Below are 18,212 nucleotides of genomic sequence, written 5' to 3'. Positions count from 1 at the left end.
TCGACAAGATGAGCGTGATCCCTCCCCGGTCGGCGTGAGTTCAATCCATATCAGAGTGTGTGTGGCCCAAGTAACCGCTTCAACCACTTCTAGCTTCAATGACGACGCTTCTCCCGAGGACAAACTCGCAGGCTTTGATGCCGTTCCGCTCTTCATGAAGTCTCTCCCATCCGAGCTTGGAGGGACGGCAGCCGGTACTTCGACCGTCAAGGAGGGGCAGACGAACCCGTCCGACACCCTCGCCGCCTTGCAAGCCCTCGCATACGAGGGTGATCCTTCAGGTACTCTTCTGTGTTTGGCTTTCCACCGAAACGAGCATGACCAGGCTGATGCGAACGATTGAAAAAAAAATCGCAGAGATTGCCCAAGGCTTCAGGGAACAGGGAAACGATCTGTTCAAGCAACGCAAGTTCCGAGATGCGATTGGTTTCTACTCTCGCGCGATCGACGAGGTTGGTCCGCAGCTGTCAATCGAAGAGCGCAGAGCACTCTACTCGAATCGAGCCGCCTGCAATCTCGAACTATCGAACTTTGGCCAAACCCTCAGAGACTGCTCCCAAGTGTTGCAGCAACAACCGAATGAACCGACTCCTGCGACGCACAAAACAACTCTCAAAGTCCTGCTGCGGTCGGCGCGCGCGCTGATCGGTTTGGACAAGCTTCCAGAGGCTCTCGATGCACTCGAGCGCCTTCAAACTCTTGAGCGCGAGATCAGTGACAATCCCGATGAAGACGTCGGACAAAAGTACAGACACCTTGTGCAAGAGAAATTGGAAGTGCGGAGACGGAAGCAGCTCGAGACCGTTGAGAAAGAACGTCGGTTGCGGGAAGGCAACGAAGCTCTCTTGCAAGCACTCAAGGTAATCTCCCGCATTTCACGCCTCAGTGTCCAGCTAGCACTGATGTCTAATCGATATGTAATACAGCTGCGCGGCGTGGTAGTACCGAAACCCACAGCCAAAGTACCGCTCTTCCACCATTGTCCCACCGATGTAACCCCACCGCATTTCGAACCGACCGCGCTGCCACCCACTTCTTCTCCCGACATCCCATACTACGCACCATCTCTTCCAGCAAACTCATCCTCGACCGCACCTTATATCCCTTGGGTTGCGCCTCCTCCTGAATCTCCGCTAGTGTTCCCGACGTTCGTTCTCCTGCCACTCGCTCAACCTCCGACTCGCAACTTGTGCCTCGAGTTCGATGAACGAGCGACTTTCCATGATTTCTCGGAATCAATGGAGCTCGATCCGAACGAGTACGACTTGTACTTTGCAACGGTCCGAGGCAAAGTGCTCAAGGTTGGTTCGAAGCTGACACTCGCCAAGGTGATGGCCATGGCGGCAAAAGCGAAGGAGGGACAAGAAGCTGATGGGTGGGAACTGAAAGAGGGATGGGTGCTCGAAGTGGTCGGGATCCCAAAGAGCGAGAAGGCACGCGGCGAAGAGTGGATCAAGGAATGGAAAGAGGACCTGAAGAACGGTACTCGAGCCATTCTGTAACAATGCCGCTCGACATCTGATGCTCTCTCGCCGCGACCGACCTCCGACCGGAGAGAAAGAGAGAAAAGGCATCGAGAGTTTTTTCAAGCGGTTCTACGTCACTCTGCCGACTATTCAAGCTCGCCCGGTCGGAGTAGGCCTTCCTCCTCTGATTCGGCACACCTCTCCCTCGTTGTCGTAAAGCGTGATCACAGGGCGCTCAAGCGGAGTCTTGGCACGATCGTCTTCGAGCTTGATGCGCGAGATCTAGATGCAGCAAGACCCAAGAGTCAGCTCGATTATAGGCAGAGCGGCAACACTGGGGTTTAGGAAAGAGATGTCTTACAATCTGGCGCCAGTCAGCCGTTCTCTTGCCACTGGCTTGCTGGGATCCGGGTGAATTGTCCCACGAAAGCTCAAACGCATCCTCCTCGGGATCGAACAAACCATCCAAGTCGTCCAGGGTTGTCTCGTCTGCGTTCAACCTTCCCAGACAGACAATATCCTGGACCGCTTGCGAAACAGGTCGAGGCAGCCAGACGTTCGAGTACACTTCCTCCTGCCTCTGTTCCCCTTGTTCGACCCGCCTCATGTTCGCAGCGCATTTAGGCTCGTTTGAATGGACCTCATGTTGATGCTCGAGGACTTGGGTAAGCGAACCCACAAAGACGAAGTTTTTGCGGTTGCGAGAGCAATCAGCAAAATCACAGCAGACTGCCGATGTCGCCAGACTAGACCACTGCTCGTCGCAACCTTCGTAAGCGCCTTCGCCGTCGTCGAGCTCTTCGTCCTCGTCGAGAACGAGAGTGCGGGTGAAAATGAGCTTGATGACCGCAAGTCGGAGCGATCGCCACCACTCGCGCGCCTCGGCAAGAATCGCATCGGTTGATCCCCTCATCAGCTCTTTGTCGAGTTCGTCTGTTTCGAGGTCGTGATCAATGATCGCTTTGACGGATTCGAATCGGCAGAAATCGGCAAAGAGAGGCCAGTGTGGGTCGTCGTCTTTGCGCGCTGGATCGTAAACGTCCCGGCGCAAATGCGCGAGTCGCGACTCGTGTCGAGCCTGCTCTGCAGCTTGCTGCCTCTTCCTGCGTCCAGTTTCGATCACTTTGTGCAGTTTGGGCTCAAGTTTTTCCCAAGCTGTTCAATCCAGCGCTCCCGGTCAATCTACTGCAAAAATGGCGATTTCGACATGCTGCTAACCTTTGTCGTCGATCTCAGCCGATCCTTTCAAGACCACTGCGCTGTTGTTGAACGTGTCGTCGTCGAAACTATGACCGGAATGGCTTCGATCAATTAGGCATGGTCAAAATGATGAGCCCCGTCAACGAACGAAAGACTTGCTCTTCCTCTTCATAGTCACTGAGGTCGCAGAGACGGGCTCTGATGCTGGATAGATGCGCCTGAATCAGATGAGGCGTGACGACGACCGGATGAAAAGGAGCAGGTCGTTTACGCTTCTTTGCGTCGTTTGCTAGATGCCAATGTCTCGCTCTCGGCTTCGGCTTTACGACTTTGCAACCAGTTCCACAAAGCTTTGGCCTCCTGTGACGCAAACATGGCGGACTCGGCTCAGCACGTTGTTTGCCACGATCGATAGAGTCCGCTCACTTCTTCGTACCGGCCGAGGACTGCTTCCCTCGCCTTGATGAATCTAGTGACCTTTCTCCCGGTTCCAGGACGTGGTATACCGTCGTCGTAGGCAGTGATGAGCCTGTTGTCTTGGACAGCCTGCCATCGCTCGACCTCCAAGTCGTCCATGTCTTGACGATCAAGCTCGAGCACGCGCTTTGCTTGCGCTTCGAGCGTTTCTTTGAGCACCCATCCTACGAGATCGAGCAACTGTAAGCATCTGCTTGAGAACCGAAAAAGCGCGAGTCGAGCAGACTTGATTTCTTTAGCTGCCCTGTGGTACACACTGGCAAAGTAGCGAAAAGTCTGTGCTTGAGACGAGAAGAGTTGATTCTTTGAATAGTGCGAGACTTACGTGGGGTCGAAATGCAGCATGCGAGAGTACGAGGAATGATTTCTGGGTAAGCGGACCCGACGCTCTTGAAGTGGATTAGCCTCTCGTGACGACAAGATTTGCAAATGACGATACGTAGCCACGGATCGGCTTCGCCGTCGTCATCGCCACAAACACTGCACATGTGGTCGTAGAGCAAGATGGCGAATTGTCGCTCCTTGAAGTTGCTGAGTAGAGGCAATGCTTCGTTGCTAGACCTTGCAGCCTTCCACATGTCTTTGATGACCCGCTTGTTGGAAAAAAGAATCTTGTTGAAACGCTTTGACAGAAACGCGCATCGGTAAAGCGATTGATGGTCGAGCAGAGAACAAATCTCGACGAGGATTTCCTTCGAGAGAGCGTCGAACGGTGACGTCCCCCGAATCTTGGGCTGTACCTTGATGGACGCGCTCTTCCTCTTCGGTTTCTTCCTAGATTTCGGGGCAGAGGAATGGCCGGAATCGTCACGGTCGTCCTGCTCGCTTGCGAGTTCGTCGATTTCTTCGTCACTCGCCTCCTCTAGATGACGCCCGTACTGTCTTCGTTAGAGATAGCTCCAATTGGCCGTCAACTAGGGACGCGCGGCTCACGCTGCTTCTTCGCCTTGGCCTTGCCGATCTGTTTGCCCTCGTGCGTGTATTCCTTCTCCATCTCAATGAACTGTGCTGGGACAGCGTAGAGACCTTGGGTCGACTTCTTGCACTGTCTACGTCCAGCTGACGCCATGGAATGAGCCGGATGGTTTCTTGATGAAGCTGAGGAAGTGCCGTCGCCGATCGCGAGTGGGGCCGGGCGCGAGCTGGTGGCTTGACATTCTGAACGCGTCACCGTTTGACATCTTCATCTGACTATACGCCTTGAGCTACAGCTAGCTTGTCGTGCATCCTCAGACTGCTAATAGTATTAGTGATGAGCGTGGGTTGTCCTCTTGGTCTGGATGCGCTGTCCAGACGTCCAAGCTGAGGAAAAACAGCAATCCTTTAGTTGGTCAGCCATCGTGGCGATTATTGCCACCGGGGTCAGTTCCGAGAATCCTCCAGCCGGCACTTGCGATCGACAGCGATAGCACCACGAAAGGGGGACTGCCCTTGGAAGGAACGAGAGCAAAATTCCCCAGGAGCATGCGCGTCTCTCATGCAGCTCCGCAATGCGACTCTAGCTGAAAGTAGTCTTTCAGAAATTATAACAGACTCTCTAGTGCCACGCTGCCGAATGCGACTGAGCTGTTGCAATAGCAGAAATGCCCTCTTGATCTTCTCCATTCAGAGTTGGCGGAATCGAGTGAACACCGGTATCCTGTCGGGACGGCATCATCTATAGCTTTTTGTCCAGTCCTAGCTCTTGCAGAATCTTGCTCTGCTCGATAGCGACGTTGTTGGCATTTGTCGAGGGAGTCGAGACGGGAGTTGCTGTTGGCGACTCGAGCGTTGCCCGCAACGAGTTGTCGTAATCCTCCTTCCACTTCCTCATGGCCGTTTCAGACTGCGCGTAACGACATCAAGTTAGCCACTTGTTCGCGTGTGATCGTTGCTGATGAAACCTACGGGCACAATCCCTTGTCCCGCGAGCTCTGATGGTACGATCAATAAACATAGATCAGCTCGTGTACGACTACTGTTGTATCGCCTGGTAGTCGGAATGCTCGAGACTCACCATTCCGAGCCTGAGTTCTCCATTTTTCGGCCGCGACGCGATGTTCAGCTTCGTACTGCAACAGGTAGTGATCTGTGCATGCAACTCTGTACAGCGTCAATTCGCGAATCGTCACACAATAGATCTCGAACGGACCCGCATGCGTGACCATCTAAAACGGATTAAGCAGGTCAATCAGTAACAGCTCAAGGCAACATGGCTTCGTTAAAGATGGGAATCTTGACGCACTCCAAAGATGGTCGCCCACATGACCAAAAACCTGTCGAGTCCGCGAATGTGATTCAGCATTTGCGAGAAGATCGGAGGACGGAAATAAAGGAGAATTACGCCTTTCCCGCCAAAGTTTGGCGCTGCACCAACGGAAATCTATAGAGCAAATCTTCGGGATTGAGCTGACAGTCTTTCAGGAGACGAGGGATAGATGTACCTCCACTGAGCCCTGCATGATAAGCAAGATGGTCAGAGAAGCAGTTCGCCAAGGAGCGTGACAGCGTCTCCTACTTACAAGGCCATGAGGGTCGCACCAATTGCGGTACCCTGGATGAAAATGCACATGAACGAGTCGTGTGAGCCTAGAAGATGAGCAAACGAGCAAAGCGACGTCGGTGACGTACCTTGATCGCTCCTTCCCTCGCTCCGATCACCTGCAGTCTGTCTAAGAGCGGTCCGTTGAGGGTACATCAGAGCCTAGAGGTGTGGTCGAGCGGCAAGCGGAAGGCGATCGAGGACTGACATGCGATTTCGGCTTCATCCTCGCCGTGGTAGGTACGTTTAGCAGGCGTGGCGGAATCTTGTGACATAAGTGAAAGATTGTTCGGTGGTGGGCACAAGCAAGTAGAAATCGGAGCGAGGGATGCAAGGTCGCGACGGTTTCGAATTTCTGGCGAATTCGTTCGGCGGTGCCGAATTCTGCGAATCCTGGGGAAGCGCGCTTTCCGGAGTGACCTTTTGCCGCGGAAATATCAACGAGCGCATCGCGCGCATCGGGCAGGTTTCCTCCGAGTTAAGAGTACCGTCGAACACGCTGTCTCGCGCCTGTCGCAATTGCTGGCACAAAGAGATATTCTGCCAAAGAAGGATCGATTTATGCTTGTATACAGTAATTGCACGCCAGATCGCTTTACACGCCAGAACTTGGATAGCTCATCTACGCTCAGAAGTGCTTCTTGTACTTGCTCGTCCGCAGCTAGAGTCATACAGGCATGGACACATGCGAATCGTCAGCATCGCCTGTAAACGATTCGAGCGCGCAACTGGCAGAGTGTGCTTACCTCAGGCATTTCCAATTGTTCCGCCAACACCTCCTTCAACCGGTCGATCCAGTCTCCCGGAGTCGGTTCCCGCTTCTCTTTGCCTCCAACCCAAAGCTCGATACGGTCTCCGCGGGCACGCCTCGAGGCAACGACTCCCATGATCAGACCCTCCTGAGGAGGTCCCGGAGTAGGAGGGCGTTTCGAAACCGGCGAAGGTCCCTCATTCGTGAGGAGGTCCGAAGTCGCGAGCTCGAGCGATGATCCGGCGAGAAGGAGCACGAGGCGTTCGTAGATCGGGTCAAACAGCGCAGCTGGGGGAGAGATAGTCAAGCGACCACCCTACATTGAAAGGAGCCCCGTGGGTCAGTCTATGGAAGCTGGACGAGCGCGAGGATTTTCGCGGGACCGACCTTTTCGTTGTACGGGTCTTCCCAAGTCGGGGAGATGCCGGTGCGGAAGAAGTGCAAGTTCATGCCCGGTCGGTTGAGTCCGAGACCGTCCGGTTCATTGGGCTTCGCACGCTTGTGTCGGACCGCCTTCTTGAACGCTTTCAACTGTCCGCAGAGGCCGGGTACCGTCGTCGCAACAAACACGGGGTTGATTCCCTCGGTGTACGCATCTTTGGTTGCGGCAGCCGAAGAGTGTTTCGACGCTCCCGAAGTGTCCGAAAAGTGAAGAGCTGGCAAGGACAATGGGCGGGTCAGCCAGGATCCTCGAGGCTGCTGTTCGCACCTGACCTCGAGATGGCTCACTCCACGATTGGCTCAGAGGCAGCTCTTTCGGGTACTCGCTGATCCTTTCGAGGTTCTCCTTGATGACCTGCTGTTCCTTTTCCGACAGCTGGTCGAGTTGCTCCAACATCTTGGTCAACGGGGCATCGTCCGAAGTGACGGCTCCGTTCGCGCTGGCTGCGTCTCCGGCCTCTTTGTCGGCGTTCTCTACAAGTGCATCATCCTTGGCCGCAGGCTCGGCTGCGTCCGAGTCCGTTCCGGAAACTTGCGCCTCTCCCTTGTCGGCCTTGTTCTCGGCTCCCTCAGACGCGTCCTGAGCTGAAGTCTCGGCTTGTTGTTGCTGCTGCTGCTGCTCAGTCTCTCCGTTGAGGAGCTGCTCCTCCTTCTTGGTGTTCTCGAGATCGGTCGACATGATCAAAACTGCCGGTTTCGGGTCGAGGTTTTTTTCTTTCCGGGAATTGTGACAGCGGGCTGAGAGCGTTTACTTGCTGGCTGGGGACAATCCGGTTTGTAGGGTTTCTCCTCGGGTATAGCTAGCGATGCACAAAGGAGCTGAGGTTGAAGGCGTCGAGGTGAAAGCGACGACACGCGACGGGTAATTGGAGATTATCGCGGCACTGTATCGCAGATGTCTTCGTTTGTATTCGTATTGCGGCTTTCAAAGTTTTCGCAAGCGGGTGCAGCGATCTCTCACGGTTCAAACAGAGATCGAGAACAACGCGCGCTGAGGCATGCCATTCCGAGACCAGAGAGTGTAAGGAAAGAAAGTAAGGCGAGCGATGCGTGTCGACCGACAAGTATAACAAAGAACTAGACAACCAAAGAGCGAGAGAGAACCAGGGTACCGATGCAATATACGAGCCAAGGGTGAAGATCCTAGTGAGCGGGAGAGAAAAGAAAGTCTAAGGGGGAACCTGAGCACATATTAGAGAACCAAAGTAGAAAACAGGGTAAGGCGATCCGAGTGGATTACTTTCCGGACCTATCGCGAGAACGAAGCAACGTTTAGCGACAATCGGACTGCGACGGGAAATGCGAAAGCTTACCTCATTCCGGCAAGCTGAGGAGTACTGGCTTGAGCCTTCTTCTTCGAGGGAATTCGGAGTGCCTTTCCTTGAAGGGTCTCGTCCTCGGACTCCGTGTCGGGTTCACGAGTAGCACCGGGAATGGTCGAAGAGAGGAAAGCAACTGTAACAGGCAGATCGCTCGTCAGAACGGCAAAGAAAAACTTTGAAAAGCCAGACGAGCTTACGGGTACGGGCTCGGCGACGATCCTCACGAGCCTTCATCTCCTTCCTGGTGAGCTTCTTCTTACCCTTGGCAGCCTTGAACTTGAGCTCGCCGTCAGCACCGACCTCGTCTCCAGAACCGGCGGGAGTCGAGGTCATCGGGGTACCGGGTGCGGAACCGGCAGGGGTGCTGGCAGCAGGAGTTCCGGGGAGGGGAGTGCCAGCGGCCGGGGTGTTGATGCCCGACTGCGGGTTCGACTCGAACGCGCCGTCATCGACAGCGGCTTTACCCTTGTGGGTAAGGACACCAGCGTCGACATTCCAGATTTCCTGTGCAGGAGAGAACGACGATCAGGGTCGAACAGTAGAGCTGGAAAGTGATGGCTACGTACACTGCAGAGAGCGTTGACGAATTCTTGGTTGTGCGAGATACAGAGGAAAGCACCAGTCCATTCCCGGATACCGACAGCGAGACCTCCGAGGGCATCTCGGTCCAAGAAGTTGGTCGGCTCGTCGAGGATGAGGCACTGGGGCTTCGACCACATGGCGGCGGCGATAACAACCTTGACTTTCTGTCCACCCGAAAGTCCACGCATTTCGTTGTACTCGGCGATGTCGCCGTCGAGTCCGACGTCCATCAAGTGCTGGCGGACGAGCTTGAGCGACATCTCGCGCGAACCAGCTCCCTCACGCGACGCCTCGAAGTCGTCGAACTCTTGCACGAGTTTGGTAAAGCCGAGCTCGATCAGGCGCTCACGCGGCAGCCACGAGTTCTTGTTCATACCGAGTCCCTGCCACTTGATCTCGTAGCTGTACGACTTCTTGAGCTTCTGACGACCGACAATGTTCTCGAGGAAGCGAGTCTCGCCCGTCTTGCCGGTAATCGGCGTGCGCAGGACAGCCTTCTCCTCGTCGGTGAGTGCGCGAGTTGCTTTGAGAGCCTGCTCCTTGTCGACACCCTCCTGGTAACGCCACTGGATGTACTGCACGGCCGACTTCTCGAGATGCTGCTCGATGTGGTGGAACGCGTGCTGTGCGACGTACGCGACACGCAAGTTGGGGTGCTTCTCGACCTTGCCCGAGTCGGGAAGAGTCTCTCCCGTCAAGAGCTTGATCAGCGTCGATTTTCCGGCTCCGTTGGGACCGACAATACCAGCACGAGTCGAGAGCGAGACAGCGCACGAGGCGTTCGTAAGTTGAGGCTTCTTTGCGCCGGGGTAAGTGAAAGTGCAGTCGGTCATCTTGAGGATAGCGCGAGTTCGCGAACGGACACCCATGAGCGATCCGGGAGGAGGGAAGGTGAACTTGACAACTTCGTCCGAGAGGGTGTAGTACGATTTGCCGGGAGGGTACTTCTCGACGAAGGCGGCGAGGTTGCCTCGGTAGTAGTGCAGCTGCTTTTTGTCATAGTGGATAATGTTGGTGCAGACGGCATCGAGGAATCCAGAGTCGTGCGAGATGATCATAGAGGTGACTCCGTCTTGAGCATTGAGGTCTGCAGCCAAAAAACAAATCGTGAGCGTCTCAGCGATAGGACGAGCGAACTGATGGAGCGTAACGCACAATCCTGGAGCCAGGCGACGGACTGAACATCCAAGTGGTTGGTAGGCTCATCGAGGAGGAGCAGGTCGACCTTCATGAGCATGGCACGGCAGAGTGCGACACTATTGTCGTAGTAGGAACAGTCAGCCATAGGGGACAGGCGAGATTGGAACGAGGCAATTCCCCGACGTACCGCATCTTCCATCCTCCAGAAAGCGAGTTGATCGCGACATCTTGCCTCTCGGGCGCGAATCCCATCTCCTCGAGCATGTCGCGAATCTCCTTCTCGGTCGCGTTGATGCGAGGCTCGTCAATCATAAGCTGGCACACCGTGATGCCGGTCTCGTCTCCTTCGATATCGTGCTCGACGTAAGCGGCCTTGAGGTCCACAGGGAAGTTGTCGATCTGCTTGCGGTTGATCGCCTTCAGAAGGGTCGATTTACCGCATCCGTTGGCACCACAGATTCCGTAACGGTGTCCACGACGAAGCTTGAGGACAGTGTGGTTCAAGAGCAAGAGACCACCGTATGCGAGCGAGAAGGGCAAGTCGCAGGTGATTTCTCCCTCCTCGTCGTCGTCATCGTCGGCACCCTCGACGTGGTTGCGCTTCTTGTCGAGGTCCATCCAGCGCTTGAGCTCTTCCTGGGCGATCGAATCGGCCGACTCTTTGCCAACGAACGCAGCAAGGTACGGCGCAACGTAGAGAGTCTGCCAGTCCTTGAGTCCGAACGAACGCTTGCGGGTGAGGTGGGCAATCGCGAACGCGGCGTAGGAGAGCGATTGCTGGACGAATGCATCGGGCTTCTCGCCAGTGTGCTTCTCGACGAGCGAAGCGAGTTCGGTGTAGGCAACCTTCTCGTCTTCGGCGGCTTCCGTAAGGTGGTCGACCGCGGGGACAGCAGCACCAACGCAGGCCTTGTCGACGGAGCGCTTGGCCTCCTCCGCGAAAGCTCGGATTTCGGGGAAGGCAGCGGATTCGATGATTCGCTCGATACCGGGCAGAACTGCGGGAGCGTGAAGAGCGGCGAGATCGGCAGATCGTACAAGCTTGAACAAGTTGGTAATGAGGACGACCTGCAGAGGAACAAGCGAACGTTAGCCTTCTGTCGCGAAACGAAACATTGCGCAAGCATGCGACTTACAGTTTGACGGGTAACGACATTACCCTTCTCGGCGAGAGCACGAGTGAGAAGGGGAGCGACGACGGCGAGGGTAGGTCCGTCGACCTCGCGAACCCAGACGGTCGAGGAGAGACGCTTGATGGCGGCAGCGACCGTGGTCGGGTCGGCCATACATTTCACGAGATCGGGAACGAACGGCTGGATATCGGGGTTCGTGAGGACACCACAGAGAGTGACACCGGTCTTTTCGGCAGTCGTTGAAATTTCGCTCTTGACATCCCGCATCGACGGCGTCAACCTCGGAACGTATTCGCCAAGACGCTCCGCAACCTGATCCCGAGCGGTGACGGCAAACATGCCGAGCAACTCGAGCGCGCCGACCTTGCTCTTCCACTTTGCGTTTCCCTCAATGTACTGGAACAGCTCTTCGATGAGCTTCGGGGCAATTTCGGGAGGCGGGAGGCGGACGAGCTGTTTCGCAGCTTTCTCAGCGGCTTCCTTGATGCTCGCGGTCTTGCCCTGTTCGGTAAAGTTGTCGAGGAGAAGGGACAGTTGGGGCACAAAGTACGGGTCTGCACCTCCAACTCGCCCGACCTTGGCGAACAGCTGCTCGAACGCGACCATGGCCCCTTCCTTCTCGGCGGGAACCTTCGACTTGGCGGCGCGATTCAGCTCATCGAGGATCGACTCGGTAACGAGGGATCGGAGACCTTGCGAGGCGGTGTGGGTCGCGAGTGCAGTTGCAGCGGCGGTGCGCGACGAGCGGTTGATCGCGCCGTACAACTCTTGGAAGAGCGCAGAGGTAGCGGGAGCGGAGTCGGACCTGTCGGATGACCATCATTAGCACGCAGCGCAATTAATGAACGAAAGAACGCGCACGCACATGTCTACCGAGGGCATCTAAGGACGGCGAGACGTGAAACGGGAAAAAGGGAAAAACACGGCCCGGAGGGGGGGAGCAGGCTGCGAGTCCCGAGGAAGGGAAAGGGAGGCGAGCTGAGAAGCGACGCCGACGGAACAGCGACGAGCTGCTAGGGGTTGAGAGGCGGAGGGGAGGTGAGGTGACAAGGAGTGGAGGAGGCGGAGAGGAAGTTTGATCATTTGCGCGAGAAATTTTCCCTGGCACCGCCAGCGGCCGGCGAATCGCGATTCATCTGTTTCACTTTATCGTCGCGCTACCCGTAGCGGTCTCTCCATGCCCGTTGGTGACCCTGACTCTAGAAGTACAACTGGACGCGATCTGTACGCGTGACGGCGGATTCAATACCACGGTAGGGCTCTGCCACAGCTGGACACACTAGACAAGACACGGAAATACAACATGTACTGCAGGCAAGTATAGGACATCTACAACAGCTTTCGACGGAATGGCTGGAAATGCGTGAGATGCCGATTTGATTATGAGCGAAACGTGCTCGGTGACAAAAGACAGTTAGTCGCGGTAGTACACGTTTGTCGGGAACACGACACCGTCGAAACGAACGATGCAGATCCGACGAGGGGCAAGGGGGTTACTGTAGCTCAATGGAGAAGCGGGCGGGCGGAAAAGCATTGTTTTCGAACTCTGGACGACCTGCTCGACGCAGGGTTGATCGCCAACCCAGATGCTGTGCGAAGCGTCAAAGTTGTCGCCATGCAGCACTGGCAAAAGTCAAAGCGCGACAGGTCAGTCTAAGCCTGTACGGCATAACGAAAGAGGACTAAGCGGCGGTCGAGCGTACCAGCGCAAGACGACTCGAAATCTCCAGTTCCTCCCCGCGGGGCAGCGTCACATCGAGTGGCAATCGGTAAATTTGGTCCAACAGGATTCGCTGGAGCTCGCGACATGACTCCGCCATTGGAGCCACGATGCGCAGCTTCAGGGACGAAAAAGCTGTGACGAGCGAGATCTATGGCCAAGATTGACCAGACTCCCGAATCTGTGAAGGCGCGAGCGGATGAGTTCCTCTATACCGAGCTCATGACATTGATAGCTATAACGCACCGCCACAAGGGACTGTCCACACAAGCTCGGTCACATGTCGAGGCGACGGCGAGCGGCTTTGCTGCAACGTCGCGAGGCTGCTCAGGGACTGGCCACGCCGCTTGTGCCGAGAAGCTGGTCGGCTTGAAGCTGGAGAAGGAGGCGAGAGGAATGGGGGCGCGAATCCTATCGAAGTTGATGTACGAGCTCGTTTCCGGTTTGACTCGCTATCATCCGACGAGCCCTCAGAGATGGACTCGAAACCGAGCTGATTAGATGCATAACTGCTTGTCGACGAGTAAAGAGAGTTTGCAAGGGTAGGCGGAGGAAGGTCGAGATGAGGCGGCACGGCTGGCGACGCGCTTTTGCAGATCGTCTTTTCCTCCTCGGCAACATGAATGCCGATCTCGTCGTTCATACATGCAAGGAAGCTACTCTTGGGTAGTCTCCTATCGAATGGGTTCTGGCTCCGCAGGTCGGGCGTTGCCTGATAGACTTCGAAAGCGACATTCTTGTATTGCGAAACAGGCTCGCCCAGTTTCTCCCCCGGAGCGACCGCCAGATGCGCCGTCTCGGCAAAGTTGGGAAGCGTTGGCTCCAAGCTTCCGCCTCCGACCGCAGTCGTTTTTGATTCAATCTTGCGGAGAATAAGCACAGGCTGTCGAGACGCGCAAATCAGCATTTTCTCCAAGGCCGAAGCGATGGCAGATCTGACGTACCGATACGACGCCAGTCGCGAGACATTGCAGGACGACTGGTTGATTGTAATACAGGGCTTGAGCTTTCCGAAGGTCAACAGGATTCGCATTTAGCGGCGGCTTTGGGTATCCGTGTTGAGGCGCAGGAAGCTGAATTGCCGCTTCTCCCGCGCTCGAGATCGAGAGGTCGACCGTGTAGATGAGGAATGGATCCCACGACTGAGTCTTGGAAATAAAGCGAACATCGGCAGTGTCGTTTGGCGCGTATGGCTGAGGAGCATTCGACGTCATGTGCTTCCAGTCTGTCGATGGGAAATTCGTTTGAGGGCCAGACGTGGCGAGGTATCGAGTTGATCCGGATCCGGCTTTTGCTCGATTGTAAAGCGCGACGAGGGATCCATGGTTCAATCCAGCAGCTGTCATGTCACGGCGTCAGTGGTAGTCGAGCGTTTGGAACCAGAATGCATCGACTTACTTCCGCCTGCGAGGATCTGTTTCTTTTTGCTTGGCTTCGATATCACCGTCATTGGCTTCCCCAAGAACTTTCCGATAGTCACCTGGGTGCTTTTGTCGACTACCGTCACGACTGTCCTCACGTCAGAGATCGTATCCTTGTTCAAGTCGCCCTCGAGCGAGACGGCCAAGCTCTTGCTGACGAAACGACCGCTGATCGGAACTGCGTCGGGATCTTCGGGGTTGACCAGAGTCTGGCCATCTGATCCCATCCAGATAGCTGTCGCATGCGATTCTTTCGAAGACATTGCTTCCTTATCCGCCGAGCGCGGAGGATAGATCGAGACTTGAACTTCTGGCGCAGACAGCGACTGATTGCCCATTTGACTCGACGGTCCCGTATGCCACGATGATCCAAGAATGTAAGCCATAGGTGGCGGGTTCAGAAGCCTAAAGTGCGACAGGCAGGGAGGGTAAGCTTGAGAAGGCTCTGGCATCGACCGTTTCAGAAACGATACTCACCGCCGCTCAGTTCCGTAACTCCGCTGGGCTATCCGTGGATTGAGGATGAGGACCGTCTTCTCGCCTGCCTGCAATTTGTCCGTTGCGCGGATGTAGTCCCGAACTTGTTGGTCTCGCACCCGTGTCCACTCGTCCTCAAAACCGTTTTGTCTTTCGACAATCGGTACATACTGATAGGCGATCGAATTTGTCGACGCGGGTCGACTCGCAAGGTGAAGGTTCCCGACGGCTGACTCTATTTCGTATCCTTGTTCGAGGTAAGGCACGCCATAGATGTTGTCGTTCATCCCGGATCCCGAGTCGTAGAAGTGCTGGAGGTACCTTGCTCCCGCAGAAGGCATGCTCTCTGAATAGCCATGCAGACTTGCTGCGGGTAGCTCCGATTCGGTAGCAACGGGACCTTGCGAAAAAGGCCGTTTGCCGACAGGGCTGAGAGGTGATGGGAGGGATCGGAATGGGGAGGCTGGAAGCGACAAGCTTGCTGACGAAGCCGGCGAGTGATTTGGGGAGCGAGATTCACTCGAAACTGCTCGCTCGATTGAGATGCTGAGATTCGACCGGAGACGGCGAGGGGTTGCACTGAGCGGGGGTCGCAAAGGAGGTGATGCGTTCGAGCTTGAAGGTGTGCTGCGACTCGAACTCGAGTAGGAGGTTTTCGCGCCGTCGAGAAGGGCATCGGATGAAGGATGTCGTAGAGGACCCCGCGCTTGAGAAGGCGGGCGCGATGCAGCGGGCAAGTTCTCGGACGAGGGTTCGTACCGCGCACAGAGGGTTGGGTCGTCCTGTGTACGCTGCAGCAAGCGCAGATCGGTTTCGGCGGCGAAGGAAAGAGCGTGAGTTGAAGTGGCTGGAGTCGGGTACGGATTCGTAGCGTAAGCTTGGAAGACCGCCGATTCGGGCTCGAGGCGACATAGGCTTCGATCGGGGTGAGTCGACTGCTGTGGCATATATGATTGTGGATACTGCTGTATGGCGGTATCAAAGTTCCCGAACACATGGCCCACGAAGGGTGCAGAATCAAAGGTCGGATGGCTCGTAGCATTGTAGGGGTCTGAATTGCTCTGCGAGGTACCCTGCACGCTGGTCGTGTATTGCTGTAGCCGCGCAAGCCGATCAGATCCGGCATTTGTCACATAAGGCAGACGAGAAGCGCACCGGCACGATCCTCTGACCTGGATCTATCTCCGACACGAGGCTTTGAAGGACATAATTGCCATCGTATGAAGGCGCTCTGCAGTGTAGCGGCTCGTCCACTCGCCAGAACTGATCGTCGTCGGTTGTCACAAAGCGCGGATCTTCCAAGCTCCACTTGGCCTCATCCGCCGGTGTGTCGAAATTGTGACTTGCTGCAGTTGGATTGTAATGCGGGTACGTCTGTTGCGGGTATTGGGTCGAGTACATCCTCAGCTGCGACGCGACTTGCACCCGGTTCGACGCTGATGAGAAAGTCGCGCCTTGAGCAGGAGAAACTCGGTTGGTCGCGATGCAAGAGGGGATCGGAAAGGCAACGACCGGACGGGCGGGCGGGTGAGCGCGACTCCGATCGAAATACGGACAAGGTAATGAGCGGTTACGCCTTGGACTGGAGGAGGATTGCGATTCGAACCGAGGGGAACTCTGTCGCGATAGCCTTTCTGCCGGCGAAGGTGCTCCCCTGTCTCTTGAATGGCGTGGGTCGTTCTGCAGACCTGATACGAAAGTGTCCCGCGGTGTAGAGGGACAGAAGCACAAGCGAGAGTTGCCCGGAATCGACGCGTGAGTCGCGCGCCCAGCGTCGTGCGCAGCCAGTGAGGCTCAGGTAGTGGCATTAGTGGCGTCGACCTGCCAGCGCGACGATCTCGAGCAGCTTGCCGAAGCTCGAGTCGAATCATCAAACTGCCGAGCGTTAGGCTCCGAGTAAGCATCGACGAGCTCGAGCGAGGCCCGAACGGGCAGTTTTCGACCCGACCCGAGCTTCGAGCCTTGCCTTGATCGAGCAAGTTTGCACTGCCTCATTACAATGAAGAGAGTGCGCTGATTGGGCCCACTTAACACTGTTCCGACTCGGGGTGCTCAAAGAGCTAGCGCGGAATTCGGGAATTCAGCTGTCGAATTTCCTGCAGGCATCGGCGACCTGCGCAAGCCACAGGGAAGCTTCATCGACGTCTCGACCATGTCTTGCAGAAAACTAGCTTTGTCGAGCAGAGCGCAGGCAGTCGCGCTCGTCAGAGGGCCAGAGACGAGCCAAAGTAAAGCAGAAAGCTTCGAACTTGCGATTGGGGTATTAATACGTCATCGAATTGGATCTCGCACTCTCGCGTTCAACCTACTCCTATACGGCATCGTCACCAGCGAGAAGTATGAGCAGCACCCGAACTGCGAGACCAATTGCACGCGCGTCGGGGTACTCTCCTCGGCAACGCTTCCTTGCGACGCTGCTCGTGACCGCTCTGCTCGGCACCACCGTTTCCGTCTTGCAGACTTCGGCAGCCACGACTGCGTTCCGCTCGCGACTGCCAGCCCACACGATCACGAGATTGGCATCAAGCGAGTCGGCGTTCCCGGTCCCATCGCTGCCCTTCTTTGCCGACAAGGTGAGAAGTGTTTCGCTCTCGCTTCACAATATGACGTGGAACCGCTAACACCGGTCGTGGAACCGCACGCTCCAGCGCAACAGCATCAATCAACTCTTTGTCAAGCGATCATGGGGTTGGGTCACCGTGATCTACGTCGCGTACTCGTTGTCGCTGTTCCTCACGGCACCGCTCCTCACGGTCGACTCGAAGAAGCGTGACTCTTCGACCTCGACTCCCTCGCAACCAGCGATTCAACTCTCGCCGGCAGCCAAGACGCCGTTCAACCTCCTCGTGACGTCGCTCCGGCGCTACCTCCTCTCGTCCCTCTTCTGGTTCTACCTGACCCAGAAGACCTGGTTCGGCACTCGTACGGGCCCTTCGATCTCACACCGGATCCTAGAAAGCTCGGGTGCAGTATGCGTACCTTCGACTCTCTCGTCGACGGCAACCGTCGCAGTGCCAGTGTGTACGGGAGCTCGAGGTGAATACTGGCGTGGAGGTCACGACACTTCGGGACACTCGTTCATGATGATTCACTGTTCCATGTTCCTATTTGAACTCGTACACCCTCTTCTACCGTCCTTGTTCCCGAGGTACTTTGCCGCGACTTCGAATCGGACCCAACAACGCAAATTGCCCGTGGCCGTGACTGTATCGGCGTGGGCTGCGATCGCCGTCATGGGTTTGTGTTGGTGGATGTTGTTGATGACGAGTTTGTTCTTCCACTCGCCATCGGAGAAACTCAGTGGAGTCGCGTTTGGAGTGTTGGGTTGGTGGGTCGGGGGTCTCTAGACTTATGACAGAAAACCATCATCTTCCCTTGTTTTCTCCACTCGGAATTTAAAACTGTAATTTGCATCCATCTCGAGCTCTCCCAGGTGTTGATGACGAGTTTGTTCTTCCACTCGCCATCGGAGAAACTCAGTGGAGTCGCGTTTGGAGTGTTGGGTTGGTGGGTCGGGGGTCTCTAGACTTATGACAGAAAACCATCATCTTCCCTTGTTTT

General features: G+C 55.8%; 7 protein-coding genes across 7 annotated transcripts; 2 read left to right on the top strand and 5 right to left on the bottom strand.

The window, feature by feature from the left end:
* Window positions 1-8: 8 nt before the first annotated feature.
* On the top strand, window positions 9-1,502 carry JCM15063_000887 (uncharacterized protein; the record flags this gene model as incomplete). The annotated part of the gene is made up of 4 exons (XM_076680383.1): window positions 9-34; window positions 94-281; window positions 358-860; window positions 927-1,502. 4 exons carry the CDS (start codon window positions 9-11, stop codon window positions 1,500-1,502), a joined length of 1,293 nt encoding a protein of 430 aa, XP_076532448.1.
* A 114-nt stretch (window positions 1,503-1,616) lies between these two features.
* Window positions 1,617-4,212, bottom strand: JCM15063_000886 (uncharacterized protein; the record flags this gene model as incomplete). The annotated part of the gene is made up of 6 exons (XM_076680382.1): window positions 1,617-1,748; window positions 1,828-2,621; window positions 2,685-2,752; window positions 3,103-3,307; window positions 3,469-4,005; window positions 4,077-4,212. The coding sequence occupies 6 exons, from the start codon at window positions 4,210-4,212 to the stop codon at window positions 1,617-1,619; spliced, it is 1,872 nt and encodes a 623-aa protein (XP_076532447.1).
* Window positions 4,213-4,800: 588 nt separating this feature from the next.
* JCM15063_000885 (uncharacterized protein) lies at window positions 4,801-5,939 on the bottom strand (the record flags this gene model as incomplete). Its single annotated transcript, XM_076680381.1, has 10 exons — window positions 4,801-4,968; window positions 5,031-5,056; window positions 5,140-5,211; window positions 5,275-5,290; window positions 5,368-5,398; window positions 5,467-5,505; window positions 5,567-5,578; window positions 5,645-5,676; window positions 5,754-5,794; window positions 5,873-5,939. 10 exons carry the CDS (start codon window positions 5,937-5,939, stop codon window positions 4,801-4,803), a joined length of 504 nt encoding a protein of 167 aa, XP_076532446.1.
* A 353-nt stretch (window positions 5,940-6,292) lies between these two features.
* On the bottom strand, window positions 6,293-7,535 carry JCM15063_000884 (eukaryotic translation initiation factor 4E; the record flags this gene model as incomplete). The annotated part of the gene is made up of 4 exons (XM_076680380.1): window positions 6,293-6,325; window positions 6,411-6,731; window positions 6,803-7,071; window positions 7,145-7,535. The coding sequence occupies 4 exons, from the start codon at window positions 7,533-7,535 to the stop codon at window positions 6,293-6,295; spliced, it is 1,014 nt and encodes a 337-aa protein (XP_076532445.1).
* A 557-nt stretch (window positions 7,536-8,092) lies between these two features.
* On the bottom strand, window positions 8,093-11,915 carry JCM15063_000883 (uncharacterized protein; the record flags this gene model as incomplete). Its single annotated transcript, XM_076680379.1, has 8 exons — window positions 8,093-8,105; window positions 8,170-8,311; window positions 8,376-8,682; window positions 8,745-9,847; window positions 9,916-10,016; window positions 10,088-10,968; window positions 11,037-11,838; window positions 11,899-11,915. 8 exons carry the CDS (start codon window positions 11,913-11,915, stop codon window positions 8,093-8,095), a joined length of 3,366 nt encoding a protein of 1,121 aa, XP_076532444.1.
* Window positions 11,916-12,447: 532 nt separating this feature from the next.
* On the bottom strand, window positions 12,448-16,052 carry JCM15063_000882 (uncharacterized protein; the record flags this gene model as incomplete). Its single annotated transcript, XM_076680378.1, has 7 exons — window positions 12,448-12,656; window positions 12,737-12,934; window positions 13,000-13,636; window positions 13,698-14,092; window positions 14,152-14,579; window positions 14,652-15,745; window positions 15,807-16,052. The coding sequence occupies 7 exons, from the start codon at window positions 16,050-16,052 to the stop codon at window positions 12,448-12,450; spliced, it is 3,207 nt and encodes a 1,068-aa protein (XP_076532443.1).
* A 938-nt stretch (window positions 16,053-16,990) lies between these two features.
* On the top strand, window positions 16,991-17,998 carry JCM15063_000881 (uncharacterized protein; the record flags this gene model as incomplete). Its single annotated transcript, XM_076680377.1, has 2 exons — window positions 16,991-17,224; window positions 17,300-17,998. 2 exons carry the CDS (start codon window positions 16,991-16,993, stop codon window positions 17,996-17,998), a joined length of 933 nt encoding a protein of 310 aa, XP_076532442.1.
* Between the last annotated feature and the right edge of the window lie 214 nt (window positions 17,999-18,212).

This window comes from Sporobolomyces koalae (genome assembly GCF_050403365.1).
Source record: "Sporobolomyces koalae JCM15063 DNA, S_koalae_JCM15063T_v1_ctg37, whole genome shotgun sequence".
Classification (NCBI taxonomy): domain Eukaryota; kingdom Fungi; phylum Basidiomycota; class Microbotryomycetes; order Sporidiobolales; family Sporidiobolaceae; genus Sporobolomyces; species Sporobolomyces koalae.
The sequence above is the reverse complement of the archived record's forward strand: the minus strand, read 5'-3'. Positions and strand labels throughout refer to the sequence as shown.